The sequence below is a fragment of the Chiloscyllium plagiosum genome, unplaced genomic scaffold (assembly GCF_037043375.1).
Source record: "Chiloscyllium plagiosum isolate Xiang-an unplaced genomic scaffold, Cpla_swu_hap1 HiC_scaffold_15, whole genome shotgun sequence".
In the NCBI taxonomy this organism is placed as follows: Eukaryota; Metazoa; Chordata; class Chondrichthyes; order Orectolobiformes; family Hemiscylliidae; genus Chiloscyllium; species Chiloscyllium plagiosum.
The window spans coordinates 43842625-43860583 of record NW_028270153.1 but is presented as its reverse complement, the minus strand read 5'-3'; the positions used below and the strand labels follow the sequence as shown (position 1 = coordinate 43860583).

The following is a 17959-nucleotide window of genomic DNA, read 5'->3' as shown; positions in this document are numbered from 1 at the left end:
AAGGGGAGTCTGTTGTTGTTCTCCTCCTCTTTTGTGAAATTTATGCCAGTAAGGATTTGTTGATGATGTTATAAGTTTCTTCTAATTTGTTTAGTTTTGTGATGACAAAGGTGTTATCTGCATAGTGGACCCAAAGTTTTGGTTGGATCATGGGGAGGCTGTTTGAGTCTCTGCATTGCTGCTTCTGCTAAAAAGCCCGATATTGGTGATCCCATGGGTGTTTCATTGATTTGTTTGAAGGTCTTGTCATTGAAGGTGAAGTGGGTAGTGAGGCACACGTCTATAGCTTGAGGATGCTGTCATTGCTGATGGAGTTGGTGCTATCTGGTGTTTGTGTCCTTTGTTCGTCCAGGAGTGCTTCTTTGGCTGTGCTAATGTTAATTGATGTGAATAGGGCTGTTACATCAAAGGAGATCATTATTTCGTCCTCTTCTATCATGGTGTCCTTGGTGTTCAGGAACTCTTGGGTGGAGTGAATGGAGTGGCATGAGTCTTCTACTAATTATTTCAGTTTTCGGTGGAGTTCCTTAGCTACTCTGTATGTTGGTGTTCCAGGTGGTGAGACTGAGTCTGAGGGGGCCTCTGGTTTGTGTACTTTAGGTAGTCCATGGAAGGATCAATAAACACAGCAATTTTGACCCCAGTTACCAACCTCTGAGAAAAAGAACTAGAAATGATATCACCCACCTTAAGAGACCAAGACACATAAATAGAAAACGGGACATAACACTGGCTTTTCACTGGAGGCTCACTGATGATGTTACCTAGCATGGCGACAAAACATCTGGAGACAAATCTTCCAGCTCAGCCAGCAAATTTACAACCTGAACCTCAGACTGAGCTACAAATCTTCTCAAAAATTGTAATTTGGAGTTGTCCTGGGAAGCAGAGATAATCAATCATCCTGTCTACAGTTTCCTGAGGGTTGAACAAAACATGGATCTTAGAAAGCAGATACTTTTACATTTTCTGAGATATCTTTTAGGCAATCTTTGGGGTTCAGGGCCTTTGGACTGCCATGCACTCACCTAACAACCTCCCCACAATCCAGATCCTGGCACAAGTCCCTGTGGGCTTGTAGTAAATTCTTATGCCCATGTCTTTTAGCATAGTTCAAGATTTTTGGTCCTGATCTCCTGCATGAGATGCTCCAGGCATTAAAATACCTCCCATGAGAAGGTGAATAAAATGAAAACCCAAAGCATGGAAAAGGGAACACCAAGGATGAAATAAATTGAAGCTGAAATAAATTGAAATATCCTCTTCCCTCTTAAAAATTCTAAGAGTGCTACAAATCCTGATGCTCTAGCAGCATCCCAACTTTATTTCACATGGTCACTCTTCACTCTGACAGTGAGAGGGCTGAAGTTGTTGAATGGAAGATGTCTCCAATAGGAAATGGTGACAGAATGAGGAGGAGATGCATTGTGGTGGTAAATTGAGATTGTTTCACCCTCCAGGCTGCTGGGAGCAGCACTCATGAAAGGAACCACTGCTTCTGCAAAAATCCTGATCATTCCAGGAAACCTGGGAACTGTAGGTGGAAAATCAGAAACGTGTAGAATTGATTGGAGGTTAGGGGAGGAGAAGGAACCATTAGCAGAGAAATCCCCTGGTATCCTTGTGAAATCAGCAGACATTCCTTCAGGAACTTCTAAAAGAATTTGGAGGAGAAAGTAGACTCTTCTATTCACGTTCTAGTCCAAAACTGCAATGAGTATCAGTCCCCTCTTTTGGACAACGTGTTAGGAGGCTAAGTCTATGTATTTTCCTGAGCCATCCATCATTTGGCACGAAGAGGGCAGGATCGGAGGGGAGGTCCTATGTGCTGAAGTGGTAATTGAGAGACTGTTTACAACATTGGAATCCCCAAAAAAGACTGCTTGAGGCTATAGCACTGACAAAAACTTGATTTTGTAGGCATTGGCAGAAACTGAGGAAATTTAAATAAATGGGGTCAAATTGGGGGAGAGGGAAGGCCTAAGGATTATGTCCTTTCCACCTACACAATACAGATCCTCATTACAACTATCTAGCTCAATAATCATATCGCACTGGATGGTCCTGGGAAAACACAGGTGTAGTTTAGAGACAAATGTGGGGGGTGCGACACAGTGGCTTAGTGGTTAGTACTACGGCCTCGCAGCGCCAGGGACCCAGGTTCGATTCCAGCTTCGGGTGACATTTGCACATTCTCCCTGTGTCTGTGTGAGTTTCGTCTGGGTGCTCTGGTTTCCTCCAAAGATGTGTGGGTCAGGTGAATTGGCCATGCTAAATTGCCCATAGTGATAGATGCATTAGTAGGGAGCAGGTGAATGGGTCTGAGTGGGTTACTCCTCGGAGGGTCAGTGTGGACTTGTTGGGCCAAAGGGCCTGTTTCTGCACCGTAGGGAATCTAGTCTATCTATAAATGGGTCAAAAGCTAGGCTTGGGCAGTATTTACTTACAGAAACGAGGGAACAGTCAGCATTACTCCTGCCAGGTAAAAGGAGAAAAAAACAAATCTCTAAGCATCAAGGTTGGCCTGTCCGCATTTGAGCTCATTTTTTCCCACTATTTAAGTCAAATTCATTGGGATGGGGTGGGGAAGAGGGGGCCAAAGGGTAATTGTGGAAGAAGTTCAGTCTAGTGTCCTATATTTATTATGTTTGGATGGTGCTTATATGGTAAATCAATGATAGGGATGAACTCCGAGCATCAAACCTTATACAGCCTTGGAGTTTAAAAAGACTAAGGAGGTTTATGCAAAAGCAAACAAATGCATTCCAACTCATGCAACAGCTGGGCTTGTTACTACTACTTCCTTTATTGATAAAAGGTTGATGGCTTTTATTTCTACAAATTACATCATGTTTTCTGACTGATTTTTATTTTTGTTTTAGGCCATCAAATCTTACTCTTTAACCATTAAAGCAAGAGATAGCGGATTGGAAGTATTGTCCTCCAGTACAGTAGTAGAGATAAATGTGTTCGATGCCAACAATAATCTTCCAGTTTTAACTCAGAAAAGCGTAAGTACTTCTTAACATTGTATCCCTAGTGGGAGCAAAGTGCAAAGGGATTTTCAATCTTGAAGGAGAGGTATATCTTCAGCAGACATGGACTTAAATGTATTGATCTTTCAATTGCAATTGCAACACCGCTGTAATGCAACTTCAAAACAAAAACAAAACTGAATGAACTTCAGATGTTGGGAATCAGAAACAAAAACAGAAATTTCTTGAAAAGCTCAGCAGGTCAGATAGCATCTGTGGAGAGAGAAAGCAGAATTAACATGCCATGTCCAATGACCCTTCTTCAGAACTGATGGTAACTATTTATGCAGAAGATGGGTGAAGGTAGGGGGAGGAGTAAACGATAGGTTGAGATAGAACTCAGAGAGAAAAACACAGTTGGACGGGCCAAGGACTGGATAAAGGTCAGCCTGGGAGAATGAACAGCTGTTAATAGGGACTACTAGTAGCTAACAATGGGTTGTGTATCGTGGCAGCCCATGTGATGACAAGGCCTGCTATGCCTTGGGGTAAGGATATGGGAGAAGATGCTCAACCCTAAAATTATAGAACTCAACATTGAGTCCAGAAGGCTGAAGAGTTCACAAGTGGAAAATGCAATGCTGTTCTTCCATCTTCTGCATTAATATCAGCCTTTTCCTAGCTCCCATCAGCTCTGAAGAAGGGTCAATGGACCCGGAACTTTAATTCTGCTTTCTCTCCACAGATGCTGCCAGACCAGGCAGGATGGTCTTCATCTGAACCAGAAGGGTACCAATATCCTGGGGGGGGGAAATTCGCTAAGGCTATTGGGATGGGTTTAAACTAATCCAGCAGGGGGATGGGAACCAAAATTGTAGTTCAAGTATAGAAAAGGTTGAGAGTAGGGAGGTCCAAAATCAAGTTTCAGGGACGCAAGATGGCACCGGCAAGCAAGAAGTTGGTTTGAAGTGTTTCTACTTCAATGCCAGGAGCATCCAGAATAAGGTGGGTGAACTTACAGCATGGATTGGTACCTGGAACTTCGATGTTGTGGCCATTTCGGAGACATGGTTAGAGCAGGGACAGGAATGGTTGTTGCAAGTTCCAGGATTTAGATGTTTCAGTAAGAACAGAGAAGATGGTAAAAGAGGGGGAGGTGTGGCATTGTTGGTCAAGGACAGTATTACAGTTGCAGAAAGGATGTTTGGGGACTCGTCAACTGAGGTAGTATATGTTGAAGTTAGAAAGAGGAAAGGAGAGGTCACCCTGTTGGGAGTTTTCTATAGGCCTCCGAATAGTTCCAGAGATGTAGAGGAAAGGATAGCAAAGATGATTCTCGATAGGAGTGAGAGAGACAGGGTAATTGTCATGGGGGACTTCAACTTTCCAAATATTGACTGGGAACACTATAGTACGAGTACTATAGATGGGTCAGTTTTTGTCCAGTGTGTGCAGGAGGGCTTCCTGACACAGTATGTAGACAGGCCAACAAGGGGTGAAGCCACATTAGATTTGGTACTGGGTAATGAGCCCGGTCAGGTGTTAGACTTGGTAGTAGGTGAGCACTTTGGTGATAGCGATCACAATTCTGTTATGTTTACTTTAGTGATAGAAAGGGATAGGTGTATATCACTGGGCAAGAGTTACAGCTGGGGGGAAGGCAATTACGGTATAATTAGGCAAGATTTAGGAAGCATAGGATGGAGAAGGAAACTGCAGGGGATAGGCACATTAGAAATGTGGAGCTTATTCAAGGAAAAGCTACTGTGTGTCCTAGATAAGTATGTACCTGTCAGGCAGGGAGGAAGCTGTAGAGCGCGGGATCCGTGGTTTACGAAGAAAGTGGAATCTCTGGCCAAGAGGAAGAAGAAGACTTATGTTAGGATGAAATGTGAAGGCTCAGTTAGGGCACTTGAGGGTTACAAGGTAGCGAGGAAAGACCTAAAGAGAGAGCTCAGAAGAGCCAGGAGGAGACATGAGAAGCGGATAGGATCAGGGTAAACCCTAAAGCTTTCTATAGGTATTTAATGAATAAAAGAATGACAAGAGTAAGATTAGGGCCAATCAAGGATAGTAGTGGGAAGTTATGTGTGGAGTCAGAGGAGATAGGGGAAGCACTAAATGAATATTTTTCAACAGTATTCACTCTAGAAAATGACAATGTTGTTGAGGGGATTACTGAGATACAGGCTACTAGACCAAGTGTGATTGAGGTTCACACGGAGGAGGTATTAGAAATCCTGCAGAGTGTGAAAATAGATAAGTCCCCTGGGCCGGATGGGATTTACCCTAGGATCCTCTGGGAAGCCAGGGAGGAGATTGCCGAGCCTTTGGCATTGATTTTTAATCGTCATTGTCTACAGGAATAGTGCCAGAAGACTGGAGGATAGCAAATGTGGTTCCCTGTTCAAGAAGGGGAGTAGATACAATCCTGGTAATTATAGACCAGTGAGCCTTACTTCAGTTGTTGGTAAAGTGTTGGAAAAGGTTATAAGAGATAGGATTTATAATCATCGAGAAAAGCATAATTTGATTAGGGATAGTCAGCACGGTTTTGTGAAGGGTAGGCCGTGCCTCACAAACCTTATTGAGTTCTTTGAGAAGATGACCAAACAGGTAGATGAGAGTAAACTGTTTGATATGGTGTATATGGATTTCAGCAAGGCGTTCTAGAAGGCTGTTATACAAAATGCAGAGGAATGGGATTGTGGGAGATATAGCAGTTTGGATCAGTAATAGGCTTGCTGAAAGAAGACAGAGGGTGGTGGTTGTTGGGAAATGTTCATCCTGGAGTCCAGTTACCAGTGGTGTACCGCAAGGGTCGGTGTTGGGTCCACTGATGTTCGTCATTTTTATAAACGACCTGGATGAGGGCGTAGAAGGGTGGGTTAGTAAGTTTGCAGATGACACTAAGGTCGGTGGAGTTGTTGATAGTGACGAAGGATGTTGTAGGTTACAGAGAGACATAGATAAGCTGCAGAGCTGGGCTGAGAGGTGGCAAATGGAGTTTAATGCGGACAAGTGTGAGGTGATTCACTTTGGTCGGAGTAAGCGGAATGCAAAGTACTGGGCTAATGGTAAGATTCTTGGTAGTGTAGATGAGCAGAGAGATGTCGGTGTCCATGTACACAGATCCTTGAAAGTTGCCACCCAGGTTGACAGAGTTGTTAAGAAGGCATACAGTGTTTTAGCTTTTATTAGTAGAGGGATCGAGTTCCGGAACCATGAGGTTATGCTACAGCTGTACAAACTCTAGTGCAGCTGCACTTGGCGTATTGTGTACAGTTTTGGTCACCGCATTATAAGAAAGATGTGGAAGCTTTGGAAAGGGTGCAGAGGAGATTTACTAGGATGTTGCCTGGTATGGAGAGAACATCTTAGGATGAAAGGCTGAGGGACTTGAAGCTGTTTTCGTTAGAGAAAAGAAGGTTGAGAGGTGACTTAATAGAAACATATAAGATAATAAGAGGGTTAGATAGGGTGGACAGGGAGAGCCTTTTTCCAAGTATGGTGATGACTAGCATGAAGGGGCATAGCTTTAAATTGAGGGGTGATAGATATAGGACAGATGTCAGAGGTAGTTTCTTCACTCCGAGAGTAGTAAAGGGTATGGAATGCTTTGCCTGCAATGGTAGTAGATTTGCCAACTTTAAGTACATTTAAGTCGTCATTGGACAAGCATATGGACATACATGGAATAGTGTAGGTTAGATTAGATTAGATTACATTACAGATTAGATTAGATTACATTACAGTGTGGAAACAGGCCCTTCGGCCCAACAAGTCCACACCGACCCGCCGAAGCGTAACCCACCATTCCCCTACATTTACCCCTTACCTAACACTACGGGCAATTTAGCATGGCCAATTCACCTGAGGTTAGATGGGCTTCAGATTGGTATGATAGGCGCTACATCGAGGGCCGAAGGACCTGTACTGCGCTGTAATGTTCTATGTTCTATAGATCTGCTGGGTTTGTCTAGCAATTTCTATTTTTGTTTCTGATGCAACTACTTTTGAGTTTATGGAATACACATGTCTTCAGGTCACACTGATTGTAGTTGGCATTGAATAATTGCAGGTGGGCAAGGATATAATGTTGCAATTATAAGTCTTGATGGTTTTACTTTTAATAAGTATAGTCTCCAAATACCTTTTTGGGAGAGCCAAAGGAAGTTCCCAGCCTACATTCAGTGTTGCATCATTAATTTCATCTCTCTTGCTCTGCCAGAAAGTACCTCCTGTGGTCAGCCATGTCCTTTCACATTTTCCAGCTGCCACCCAATTTCAATTCTTGAGTACTTCCTTTCTACCATATGGTTTTTACATCACAGTGATTTTCCAGTCCTCAGATAGAAGCAAAATTTTTACCTGGAAACTCAAAAACTGTCCCTGTCATTTCTCTCTCTCTCTCTCTCTCTCTCTCTCACACACACACACACACACACACACACACACACACATACTCTCACACACACACACACACACACACACACACTCTCTCACACTCTCTGTCTGTCTGTCTGTCTGTCTGTCTCTCTCACTGCTGCGCCACACACTGCAGCAGTTGTATTTCTCTGTGTGGCTGTGCATATCTTCAAATCTGATACAAATGCCATGACAATATCATAAATCATTCCATTTTTATTTATGGGTTGAAATAATTCCAAATCAATCTCAATCACTCCATTTGACCTACCACTTGCCTCAAATATATCAGATGGATTCAGAAATGCCATCAATGCTTCTAGTGTGCATACAGACACCATTCAAAACATCTTCTTCAATAGCTCATGCACTAGTCTCTATCATAAGCATACTGCACATACACCTTGGTGTCATGAAACACAGTCTTTAAACTTAACCATTTGTGTGGTCAGGTAATATCTGTGATCACTTTGAATCACTTTTTTGTTCCTTTTAGAAACCATTTCATTCCATGCAAGTCCCAGATCTCAGATAATAAGCATCAAAAATCAATAGTCCATATTTCATAATGCAGCAGCTAAAAGTGTTTGGGGTTGGATCTGAAGAGGAAGACTTCAACATCCACAGCATCATTGACATACTGCTGTGAGATCGGCACAAAAACAGGAGAGAGTTGAAGAAGACAAGGACACAGTCGAGAAAAGTTGCATTAGACAAGGGCCAATGTTATAATAGGCATCACCCACTTCAGGAATTTAGAGACAGAAACTTTCTTGAAGGACAATACTTTCAGTACTGGGTTTGTCCTGTCAGCTAATGGCTGATATTTGCAGCCTCTGGAAGTCTTTCTCTTGACCTGGCAGACACATGTTAGAATAACTGTGACAATCAATGCTGTCCTTAATTTATTATTTCAGGTTCCTTTCTTGTACTAAAGGAAACATGTCACAATCCATTGTACAAAAGGACACATGACATGTAATGAGTGAATGATGATAGCAGACATCATTGTGACAACAGCCAGAAGATGTAGGAACTTGGATTATGTGGAAAATATTTTTTTAAAAAACTTAACATATGGATACCATTGGTGAATTGCAATTTTTTGATCTTACATTTCCAATTGCTTCCACTTGCCATATCTTAGTGCCTTCACTTGGGGGAGATAGATGTATGGGGTGCTGTAGTGCTGTATTTGCTTTAATTGTTTTTTTTAGCTGCATGGATCACCAAGGTCAACACACAGCAACAGCCTCTGGAAGCGGAGGCCAGCGCATTGGAATGCCGACTGACATGGATCCTCCAACCCATTGTCTGTTCGTGTGGTCACACAACGTAGAGGAACACTGGCAAAGGGGCACAGTTTGGTGATAGTGACCATGAAACTACTGGATTTTCATAAAAATCCATTTGGTTCATTGACATCTTTAAATGGTCTGAGTACATGCGATTGACAATATAATCAATAGCTAGGCATTCATAAGCCACTGAAGGTCATGTGCAGCAGATGATATTATATTATGTAAGCTGCTAGTTCAGTATACCCCTAACTTAACAAGCTAGGAGATCAATCCTGTTTTAATAAAGAGTGCAGAAACAGCACCGGGCATACCTAAATGGTAAAGCTTTAATACAGGACTACATCATTCTGCTCCCACTTTTCCTATGTGATAGAAAGAGCTAAGATATTCAAAAGAGAATCAGATCAAAACTCTGCATTTCCTGCCACATCTCATTGATAATGTTGATGGATTGAGCATTGAACCAAAGACAGAGGCTCAACCATCAATGATAGGCATCAATGCAAAATATGTAGCTGAAGCATTTGCCACCCAGAAGTGCTAAGTGGATGATTCATTTTGGCCTTCTCTTGAGGGCTCAGCATAACTTTCTGACAATAGAAGTGAAGACTTGTGTTGCACATATAACTATGTCTTGAAATGATCTGTTACAGTACAGCTACAACACTGGCATTTACCTATCAAAATTATTCATACATGTGCTGGTCACAAAAAGCTGGACAAGTCTAATCTTGGTAAATGCCACCATCAATCTAACTTTGATCATCAGTAAATCAATGAAAGGGATCATCAACAAATGCAATCAAGCAGCACTTACTTAGTAATGACCTGCGCACAGATGGTCAGTTTTGGTTCAGCCATGGCACTCAGCTCCTCTCCTGAATGAACACTAATTGTACAAAAATCGATAAAAGAACTGAATTCTAGAGGTGAAGTGAGTGAGAGTGCCCTTGACATCAAGGCAACACTTGACTGAATTTGGTATCAAGAATTCTTCGGTGCTGGGTCTGCAATTGTTCATGTTATATATTAATGGTTTGGAAGAGGAGACTGAGTATAATGTTTCCAAGTTTGCTGATGACACTAAATTGAGTGGAAAGGCAAACTGTGCAGAGAATGTGGAAGGTCTGCAGAGAGATTTAGATGGGTTAAGTGAGTGGGCTAGGGTCTGGCAAATGAGTACAATGTTGCTAAATGTGAGGTTATCCACTTTGGAAGTAAAAATAGTAGGTCAGAGTATTATTTAAATGATGAAAGATTGCAGCATGCTATTATGCAGAGGGACTTAGGAGTGTTCATTCATGAATTGCTAAAAGTTGATTTGCAGGTGCAACAGGCAATCAGGGATATTGGGTTTCAATGCTACAGGGATTGAATTTAAGAACTGGGAGATTCTGCTGCAATTGTACAAGGTGTTGGTGAGGCCGCACCTGGAGTATTGTGCGCAGTTGTGGTCTCCTTGCTTGGGGAAGGATATACTGGCTTTGGAAGCGGTGCAAAGGAGGTTCACCAGGTTGATTCTGGAAAAGAGGAAGTTACCCTATGAGGAGAGGTTGAGCTGCCTGGGACTGTACTCACTAGAACTTAGAAAAATGAGAGAGGATCTTATAGAAATATGTAAAATTATTAAAGGAATAGATAAGATAGAGGCAGACAAGTTGTTTCAACTGGTGGGTGAGACTAGAACTCAGGGACATGGCCTCAAGATTAGCGAGAGATGAGAAGGAACTGCTTTTCCCAGAGAGTAATGAATCTATGAAATTCTCTGTCCAAGGAAGCAATACAGGCAGCTTCATTAAAAATATTCAAGACACAGTTGGATGGGCTTTTGCATGGTAGGTCTATTAAGGGTTATGGGAATAATGCAGATAGGCGGAGCTGAGATAATGGATAGATCAGCCACGATCTTAATGAATGGTGTAGCAGACTTGACAGGCCAAATGGCCTACTCCTGCTTCTATTACTTTGAATATATTGCTATTCTTTCATTCTCGCTGGGTCAAAATTCAGAACTCCCTTTCTAAGAGTACAATGGGGGTACCGACACCACTTGACTGCAAAACCTCAAGAAGAAATCTTGTCATCACCTTCTCCCGGATAATCAATAATAGGCAGCAAATGGTGGTTTCCCCAGTGACCCCCTCATCCCATGAAAGGCAAAAAAAGGTTGCTCAAATATTACCCACACTGCGCAGATGTTTTTGTCTGATGCACTTTGAAAGATCCTGTTAAAGTTGTCCCATTGCATGCATTCAGAGCCATAATGAAAACAATGTGACCTGATCATTGTTATATCTGCTTCTTCCTCTCCACGATAACAAGTACTGAAGAGTGCAGCTAGCATATCCAGCTTTGTTTCTGATACATCTTTCAGATTCTATTTCTCAACAATAACTTTTGTTGTTCAGCAACTGTGTGTTAGCTGAGTATAACTTTGAGAAGATTTAGCTCCAAACTCGCTGCATCTCTAGCCTTCAATGAATCCGTCTGCTTACTTGTGTTGTGTGACTCACTAGGTGAATATGCGACTAACTGTTTAGGCACAAGTGATGGTGCATACTGAATACTGTATATGGTCAGTCTGCCCAATCAGCATGTATTTCCTGTGATTCTTGCTGTATATGTGAAAGTCAGACCTGAAAGATAGAGGAAAGGATATTATTTAGTCATGGCAAAGTAACATTCTTGACAGGTGCCCTATTCTGCCATTTTGTTGTGCCATCATTGATAAAACAACGGTAGAGATATTTCAGTGCTTTTGGCATTTATCTGCCAGTGCCCTCTTTTTCTATCTCTGACAGAGGAGACCACCTGATGAAGGAGCAGCGCTCAGAAATCTAGTGCTTCCAATTAAACCTGTTGGACTATAACCTGGTGTTGTGTGATTTTTTTTAACTTTGTACACCCCAGTCCAACACCGGCACCTCCAAATCACGAGGAGAAGAATGCAATTATCTCTGTAGTCTCTTCCTTTGGTTTTCTGGTTCTCCCCAGCAATTTCCCTGTCTTAAAAAAATGCAAGTGAGTCAAGACAGGCAATTTATCCACTGGATAAAAGTGCATTTGTTGGGGATACATCACATTTTGTTCGGGAATTCGTGTGTGAGTAGCAACTGTGGATGCGTAAATGATGAGGCTGTGATGTGTATACAAAGTGGGAGTTAGGTGTTACTAGACTTTGAGGAGAATCAGTGAAGTATTGAAATAAGATAATAAGAGTGAATAGAGGACACAAACTACAAAGATGCCTTTTATTTGCTTTTCTTCATTGGTTAAGCCAAACTGTTTTCTACATTGAACTCCACACTGTATGCAACAGTACTGCTACTGACTGCCTCAACAACCTTAATTCAGTTGTGATTATAGATTCTGACCCAATGATTTGACTTTCAGATTGCAGCCCCTGTAAAAGTACAAGACCTCACTGTGTAGATCACAGCAGCTTGACCAAACTTTAGAAGTGACCACCTTTTATTTAATAGCATGTTTGAGATTGACTGATATTTCAAAGAAAAATAAACCTGCTGAATGTTGTAAGCTGTTTTTCAAAGTTAAGAATAAACTGTTAACATCTCCTGACATGTCAGGCCTTGTCGTCTATCAGGACATGATGAAACAGTCAACCATATTACAAAGCTAAAAATCACACAACACCCGATTATAGTCCAACAGGTTTAATTGGAAGCACTAGCTTTCGGTGTGCTGCTCCTTCATCAGGTAAAGGAGTGGCACTCTGAAAGCTCGTGCTTCCAATTAAACCTGTTGGACTATAAGCTGGTGTTGTGTGATTTTTAACTTTGTACACCCCAGTCCAACATCAGCATCTCCAAATCAATATTACAAAGCTGTACAGCTCTTTCAATTCACTTTGACTAATTAAAACACCTGCTGGGATGCATACGTTAATTGAGTGTGAGTTTTAATGAATTATTTTCTGTTTCAATCATTTGATAAGATAAAAGCACAGTTGGACTTAAAAAGCATTGTGAACAATTCTAATCATTAGCAACTGAAAATAGGCCAATATGAGCAATGAAAATCCTGAAGGCTAGTTTTAAGTCTAGCGATGGGATATCTCAATGGAGTTGTACAACTGATTGTGAGGGTATTGGATCAGATAAGGGATTATATTGTAAAGTCCTGGTTGATCAAAGACAGAAGCAGATGCTCTAGAAGCTCATGAAAGGTGGATGGCAGTTTTTAACTGGTTCATTTAAAAAAAAAGACCCTTTATTGGGTATTTTCGGTTCAGGGAATCTTTAAAGGACAATAAAGTTCTGACAATAAAGCACGACGTCCACTCCTGAAATAGGGTCCAAAAGTTTTGATAACATTTTTCAGGCTACTATTGACGCCAATGAGTAGATTGCCATTAACGAGCTATGTTGAGTCACTGTTAACTGACTACTCACTTGCATTAATGCATACAATTGCTTGAGTCTAAATTAAAGGTATGTATATGAATATTTATAATCTGGGGTTGACATGTGACAGTGCAATTGGATACTCATTTGTTATCTCATGCCGGTTTTTAAGGAATAGGAAACTATTCCAAAGAGATTTGCCTCAAATTTCCCAAGCATAGTAAACTATTGGACAAGGGAACATCTTACTTACATTGGTAATTTCCACCACCACAACCCATCATTCAAAAATCACCTTCAGATTAATAGCAACTCCAAAGTGAAGATTAATGTTTACTGTGAAAATTGCTGTGGATTTGGACAATAATACATAGTGGACAACAGTATTACCAGTATGTAACAGCCAGTAACTCCTCAGCACAATGGAAGCCTTGTGTGTTGGATTGTACTATTGATTCTGAATTGATATTTGATCAGGCATAGTTCTGTACAGAAGACCATTCATCAGTGTCCAAGTCATGCTTACAAATTTAATTGTATTAATGAGATTTTATGACAGTTTAACTTGTCACCAACAATATAAAGTTTGAGAGCAGAAGTTAAAAAAATTATTAAGGACTGAATGCACCACTACAGGTAAAATGCTAGAGCAATTTAAGAATGTTTCCACTAACAGTCTGGAAACTTTGACATATAATAGAATCTTATAGCATTCTGTCCAATATGCCGTGTATTCATGGCCATATATTTAGCTCCCCTTGAAGTATTTATTCAGTTCCTGCTTGGAAATTATAAGTTCATTATCATTATCACTTGAGGCAGTAAATTCCAGATCATAACTCACTGCATAAATAAGTTCTCCTCATTACATCACTGCATCTTTTACTAATTATTTAAATCGTGAATCCAACCTCATGCCACTGGAACCAGTTTCTTCTTATTTACAACATAAAAGCACTCCATGATTTTGGAAACCTCTAATTAATATCCTCCTAACTTTCTGCACTCTAAACAAAATAATTTCAGCTTTACTAGTTTTGCCATATAATCGAAATCCCTCACCTCAGATACCATTTTACTTAAGCTCCGCTTTAGCAGGACTGTTTTGCTAGTATGCTGTGCCTCCACTTATAAGACAAGTATTCACTGTGCTTAATTAACAGCCCTATCAATGTATCCTGCCATCTTCAAAGATTTCTGAATGCAAACCCTTAGATCACCCTGTTTTTGCAGTTCCCTTTAAAATTGATATGTTTATTTTATATATTACAAATTTATATGAAAACAAAGTTGATATTAATTCAGGTCAATGTGCCATGTTTGATATAACTGAGAAGAGTGTTGCAAATTTCCTCTTCTTAAATAAAAACAGCAATGTTATCATCTGTTTTCCATAGGCTTCAGCTGATATCAATGAGACTGACAATAATGTGGTAATACTACGAATAAGTGTTACGGATAAAGATACTCCTCATACACCAGCCTGGAGAGCAAAATACACGATAGTACAAGGGAATGAAGATGAAAATTACAAGATTGAAACAGATCCAGAAACAAATGATGGAATGTTATTTCTAATAAAGGTATGGCATTTTAATTTGAGAGTATTGATTTAATCTTTACTGGAGTATATGGGCTTTTGAAAAGAAAATGGAGGTAAACAAGCCACCGTTTATCTGTATCTTTACAGACATAAATATTTTATTTGTATTTTCTATATTACTGTTGTATGTTTTACTGTTTTTCCTGCAGTTTCAGATTTATTATTTTCAGTATGCCAATTTCATAATGAGCGAATTAAATCTCGGTTTGCGCCTCTTACAATTTAGTGGAAATCCAGATCTGAACTTTGCAGTCAGATTTGTAACTTTTTTCCTCAAATCCATGTCCAGAGGCACCATAGCTCTTTCAAATCCTATACCCATCCTGTTGATTGATTTGCAATCAGGGCCAAGAGTTCTCCCACTAAGTTTTACTTTATTAATCCAGAAACGCTAATATCAGTAGCAGTTCCTCAATTTTTTCTTACATTATTTAACTATTTAACTGGCAACTAACTCAGAAAATTATTGATCCCAATTGACCAATAACTGATTCTAGTAAATTTACAGGCTGAAATATTTTGTGGATCGATGAATCTGAACTTTAGACTTGAATTTCCAGTAAGTTCGGGCTTGAGTCCCCTTCGAGGGCACCTTTCAAATTCATAATCATCTGCCACCCAAAAGAGCAGGATGCATAGGGAACACCACCACCTTCAAACCACTCAGCATCTTGACTTAGAAATATATTGCTTCAGTGTTGATGGGTCAAAATCCTGGAATTCCCTTCCTAACAGCACTGTTGGAGTACCTGCACTAAATGGTTTTCACAAATCCAAAAGACAACTTGCCACCACAATAGACAATAGACAAAAGACAATAGGTGCAGGAGTAGGCCATTCAGCCCTTTGAGCCTTCAATATTGATCATGGCTGATCATTCCTAATCAGTATCCTCTTCCTGCCTTATCTCCATAACCCTTGATTCCACTATCTTTGAGAGCTCTATCCAACACTTCTTAAATGAATCCAGAGACTGGGCCTCCACTGCCCTCTGGGGCAGAGCATTCCACACAGCCACCACTCTCTATGTGAAGAAGTTTCTCCTCATCTCTGTCCTAAATGGTCTACCCCGTATTTTTAAGCTGTGTCCTCTGGTTCGGCACTCACCCATCAGCGGAAACATGTTTCCTGCTGCCAGAGTGTCCAATCCTTTCATAATCTTATATGTCTCAATCAGATCCCCTCTCAGTCTTCTAAACTCAAGGGTATACAAGCCCAGTCGCTTCAGTCTTTCAGTGTAAGGTAATCCCGCCATTCCAGGAATTGACCTCGTGAACCTACGCTGCACTCCCTCAATAGCCAGAATGTCTTTCCTCAAATTTGGAGACCAGAACTGCACACAGTACTCCAGGTGTGGTCTCACCAGGGCCCTGTACAGCTGCAGAAGCACCTCTTTGCTTCTATACTCAATTCCTCTTGTTATGAAGGCCAGCATGCTGTTAGCCTTCTTCACTACCTGCTGTACCTGCATGCTTACCACCTTAGTAAGGGCAACTAGAATGGGCAATAAATACTGGCCCAGCCAGTGACACCCACATCCCACATGTGAATTTAGAAAGTTGCCTGCTTTAGAAGGAATGACGTCCTTGTGAAGGACTTTCAAAAGATGAAAGGTCCTAGAGTTCAAACGAATGTAAAGACTGCGCATAATCAAGAACGGAATCAAGGTGAACAGTCCTCATGGAACAGATATACTTGTCTTCCAAAGCTGAAGAGAATGCATTCTGGATGAATAGTGAACCCCCCAGAGCAATTTCTGAAAGCAGATATTGTGAACAAATAGACTAAAGGCAAATGTAATTATATAAATGAATGCATAGCTGTTAATAACAGGGAGAAAGCTTGCAGGGAGATGTTTTATATGGTGTTTCATTCTTAAACGGCTCATGCTGAGGAATGTATTGGAATCCACCCACTATGATAATATCATGAATCAGGAAATCAACCCTGGATCTCAAAGGTGACAGGCATATCAGAGTCTCCTCATACTGGTTTTTCTTTACCACACCAAACAAAGCAGTCCCTTCGTATCTCAATCTAAAAGAAAGGAAGAAGGCAGCAAGTACACCTCGGGGTGACCATGAATCCAACTAGTCCATACAATAGGATGAGAATAGTGAGGAATCCCTACACAATATGGTGGAAGCAGTGGGCATTGCTTTCTCTTACAATACACACAGCTATGTGAAAATAGCAAATTGATCAGTAGATTAATCAAAATACCGGCACCACTCCAAGGTTTGTGACAAATATTGTGGTTGGTATGGTGGCACAGTGGCTCAGTGGTTAGCACTGCTGCCTCGCAGTGGCAGGGACTTGGATTTGGTCCCAGCCTTGGATAATTATCTGTGTGGAGTTTGCATGTTTTCCCCATATTTGTGTGGGTTTCTGCTGGGTGCTCTGGTTCCCTCCCAGGTTCTAGGATATGCAAGTTAGGTGGATTGGCCATGCTAAATTACCCATAATGTTTTAGTATGTGTAGTCAAGTGTGTTAGCCATGGGAAATGCAGGGTCTGTGTGGGATGCTCTTTGGAGGATTGGCATGAATGTGTTGGGCTGAATGGCCTGTTTCCACACTGTGGGGATTCTATACAACAATCTATATACAACTCATAAACGTGTTGAATTTTCAGTTAATATACTAAAAGCAGAAAATAATTAACCCAACCTAACAGGTTTAGAATAATTGAAACATTTCTAAGCTATTTAAAGTAGTATTCAAATTGATTATATTACTTTTACTTTTGCAGTCTTTGGATTATGAGGCTAATCCTCAGAGGAATATTAAGATAACAGTTGAAAATGAAGAACCTTTTGCTACATGCCCACCACTGAGTGGGAGAGGTTCCAACAAATTGTCAGAAATCTCTGCAGTTATAACAGTGAAGGACAAGAATGACCCTCCTGTGTTCACCCCTCCAGTATTATTTGTTCGGGAGACTGAAGGTCAGAAGCCTGGAAAGATAGTGGGAAGATTTAATGCGACTGATACTGATAAATTCTTTAAGCATTCGATCAGGTAAAGGAAAGTCTTGAACATAAGAGAACATATACCACGATTTCTCACATTTATATGCTAATTATTTATTTTTGGCAAAACTTTATTAAATTACATTTTTATTGGATACAATCTAAGTCCATTGCTTCATCTGCTACTGCATGACATTTGGAGGTTTATCTCCAACCATGGGATAGAATGAACTATGGGTATAGTCCCTGTCCGATAATGTTTCCATATGATTTGACTACAAAGAAACAAAATGGATAAATTGAATGCAGAATCTGGTC

The 17959-nt window shown here is 40.7% G+C and overlaps 1 protein-coding gene across 3 annotated transcripts in view; it reads left to right on the top strand.

The window, feature by feature from the left end:
• The window catches only part of LOC122560072 (cadherin-like protein 26), an 84862-nt gene that overhangs the window by 16296 nt on the left and 50607 nt on the right, over positions 1 to 17959 (top strand). For all 3 annotated transcript variants that reach the window (XM_043710282.2, XM_087994922.1, XM_087994923.1), the window contains exons 6-8: positions 2883 to 3011; positions 14466 to 14651; positions 17422 to 17690. In XM_043710282.2, coding sequence (XP_043566217.2) covers positions 2883 to 3011; positions 14466 to 14651; positions 17422 to 17690 — 584 coding nt within the window. The remainder of the gene's footprint in view (positions 1 to 2882; positions 3012 to 14465; positions 14652 to 17421; positions 17691 to 17959) is intronic.